The sequence below is a fragment of the Perognathus longimembris genome, chromosome 24 (genome assembly GCF_023159225.1).
Source record: "Perognathus longimembris pacificus isolate PPM17 chromosome 24, ASM2315922v1, whole genome shotgun sequence".
In the NCBI taxonomy this organism is placed as follows: Eukaryota; Metazoa; Chordata; class Mammalia; order Rodentia; family Heteromyidae; genus Perognathus; species Perognathus longimembris.
The window spans coordinates 329,385-332,743 of record NC_063184.1 but is presented as its reverse complement, the minus strand read 5'-3'; the positions used below and the strand labels follow the sequence as shown (position 1 = coordinate 332,743).

General features: G+C 42.8%; 1 protein-coding gene across 1 annotated transcript; it reads right to left on the bottom strand.

Annotated features, from left to right (window-relative positions):
- Positions 1 to 456: 456 nt before the first annotated feature.
- On the bottom strand, positions 457 to 2,676 carry LOC125341613 (ubiquilin-1-like). Its single transcript, XM_048333669.1, is given in 1 exon segment — positions 457 to 2,676. A coding segment is annotated over 1 exon segment (1,761 nt). The 3' UTR covers positions 457 to 915.
- Positions 2,677 to 3,359: the final 683 nt, after the last annotated feature.

Below are 3,359 nucleotides of genomic sequence, written 5' to 3'. Positions count from 1 at the left end.
CTTTCAGTGAAAGCAACATTTCAATTACAAATTGTAATGCCTATTAAACTACCTATGGGAGAAGCTGAAAAGTCCTAGGTAAATGCATTTTGGGATATACTATAGTGCTCCTTCAGGAAGCACAGAGATTAAGGTAATTTACAGTGAATCTGTGAATGTTGAGACAAAATTACATTATGTTGTCCACACAATTAAATGTCCTATGACAGATAACCAGAAATCAGCTTTTCCTTATTTTCAACAAACCTGACTGGTACTTCTGCTGAGATGTTTATCAAAGATGCTGTAAGATTGTATACAACAGGAAATACTTCAAGAGTATTTCCTTAGTATTTCCTTATCTTTACTTTTTGGGTTAGGTTATAGGTGTTTTTGCTCAGATAACCTACTATGTTTCTAGAAATGCAATCCCAAATATGCTTACTGTATTTGCATACAAAGAAAAAATTGTTAATAGTATAAATCTTACAGCATTTGCAAAAATACATGCCAAAGTCACAATAAGCAATACTGTACTACAAATTATAGAGCACAAATGATTTGCTTCTTTTTAAATGCTTTTATTCTACATAAATTACTATCATAGGCTAATGTTAAAAAGCAAATAAATTGGACAGATGCAGGACAAAAATCTGTTCACCCAATTATAAAAGGTGTTTTTAAAAAATTACAATGCAGAAATGTTTAATGCATGCAGTAGCCTTAAATGAAAAAGCATTGATTCCCACTGTTCCAAAAAAGAAAAATACAGAAAAATCCACACATCTTACTGTACTCCCCCTTAAAAAGCCATCATATTGGCTTTATAACAGCACAGAATTCCAAGAGTAAAAATGAAATAAAGCAGGTATTTTAAAGATTTAAGAGCCATTATCAAAAATAAATTACATTTTTTTCCAAGATACAGAAATGCTGCTATGATAGTTGAGAGCCCAATAACCATTCAATAGCTGCATTGATGTCTCCTCCTGTTGCTATTAGTGCTTGTAAGTTTGTTTCACGGTTCAAAAACCCCATAGCACTGACCTGCTCCAGTTGTTGCTGAAATCTGACTTTGGGATTCTATAGTTGTGGGTTTACTCCAGCCAGAGCCTGCAGCATTTGTTGAATGAACTGCTGGTGTCCAGGTTGTTCAGTAGTTCCTGTTGTAGGGTTTGCATTTTCACTTGGTGCGGTGTTAGCACCATTGGTTCCTGAAGGGCCTCCAGTGCTTCCTAATGCCCCCAAGCCAGGATTAAACCCTGGGATGAGGCCGGGGGCTTCCGTTGCCAATGTCTGTAAACCCTGCTTAACCTGTAGCAAGGCCTGCATTGCTCTAGGGTTTGACATTGCTGATAATGTATCAGGATTCTGCATTTGTTGGAGAAAAGTTGGGAGTTGTTGTCTCATTTGCTCTTGAAGCTGAGGATTTCCAGCAAATAGGGGATTATTCAGCATCATCTGTGAAGCAAGGTCAGGATTCTGTCTTAGGGACTGCATCATGATCCTCATGTAAGGGGCGGACAACATGTTTTGCATAAGTTGTGGGTTTTTAGTTATTTGCTGCAACAAGCTCTGCATTCCTGGTGTGTTGAACATACTAGCTCCTCCTACTCCAGGCGCCAAATTTGGCCCAGCAGTACTCTGCCCAGTAGTGGCACTGGTAGCATTGCCAGTAGTGCCACTCACAGTGTTAGTGGAGCCACTGGAAGCTGATGAACTCTGGGAAGCCTGTGGAGCCCATGGATTGGGTAATGGATCTCTATTTTCTGTACGAGAAGGTTGACTACCTTCACCTGAGGATGTACTGCTCACTAAGGAAGCAAATGGATTGCCACCAAACTGCTCTTGGGCAGCACTCAGCATTGGTTCCTGAATATCTGTATACATGCGGCGCAAAGCATTGTATCCTCCGGGGATACTTTCCAGGTTGCTCAAAGCTCGGTCCTGGTTTCTCATCATTTCCTGCATCATTGCTGGATTCCTGGCAAGTTCCAATGTTTGTCTCATTATATCTGGATTATTAAGCATATGACTAATTTCTGGATTTCTCTGTATCAACTGCTGCATTTGTGGGTTGGCCATAATTAACTGCCTCATCAGGTCAGGATTGGAGAGCATGCTCTGAACGAAGGGATTTTCCATGATCTGGACCATCATTTCAGGGTTGGATAAAAGTTGTTGTTGCATTTGGCTCTGTAGTTCAGAGAAGTTGGTAGTATTCAAGCCCAAGCTACTCAAACATGCAAGTCCTCCAAGTCCACCTAAACCAAAAGAATTGCTGGTAGCATAACCAGATGTGGGGTTACTAATAGGGGGTGAATTGGTAGCATTGTTCCCGGTAGTGTTTGTCTGCTGAGCTGAATAGTCTTGAGACCTGTTTTGAGTTTTGATGACAAGGTGAACAGTAAGTCCATCATGAATTCCATGCTGGCTCAAAGTATCCTGATCTTTTAAAATGTTTCCAGCAAATATCAATACAAGTTGTTCAGTATGTGATTTAAAACGTTTAGAAATTTCTTCTTTAAACTGCTGGACGGAACTGTTCTCGGGCATGGCGAACTCCTCCTTCTCCTTCGGGGTCTTCACCTTGACTTTCATGATCTTGGGTTCGGCGGTGGCCACAGGGGCGCTGGCACCCTTGGCCGGGCTGTCCGGAGAGCCCTGAGGTCTGCCACTTTCTCCACTCTGGGCCATGGTGGCAGCGGTGACTCAGGCAAGCAGGAGGGAGCGAGCGGTGAGCAAACAGGGAGCCAGAAGACGACAGAACCAGCCGGCCCGGGCATCAATAGGTGCAGAACACACCAGCTCAGAGGTAATGGGTGGAGGGGCCGCCCAGGGGGCCGCGGAGCTCGGGCGGGCTTCTGGCACAGGCCCGGCGTGGGCGCTCGCAGCCACCGGTGCTCAGGCGCAGATCTCCCGTCGCCCTAAAAGTTCATTTCTTATCAAACTTGTTACCTCCTCCCTCATTCCCCCCCACACCTTTCCCCCTCCCCACTTCCCTCCCTCCATAAGTTGTACAGTTGGTTTACAGCATATAGTTTTGTAAGTATTGCTGTTGCACTGGTTTGCCTTTTACCCTTTGTCTCTCCATTTTGATGTTCCCCTTCCCTTCCCTAGTTCCGATTAACATACACACAATTCCCAGGGTAATAAGGTCAGTTATTGTGAAATCAGGAGTAAAACCCTGGGGAAGAAAAACAAAAGAAAAAGACATTTCACATAGGACAATGAAAATAACAATGATAAACCACGTATTGCCATAACATGGAGTTCATTTCATTGAGCATCATCTTATTGTGATCATCTGTTAGGACTATCTTAGACGTGTACTAATTATTACAAATGAGGGAAACCATAGAGTCTATTTTCTTTGGGTC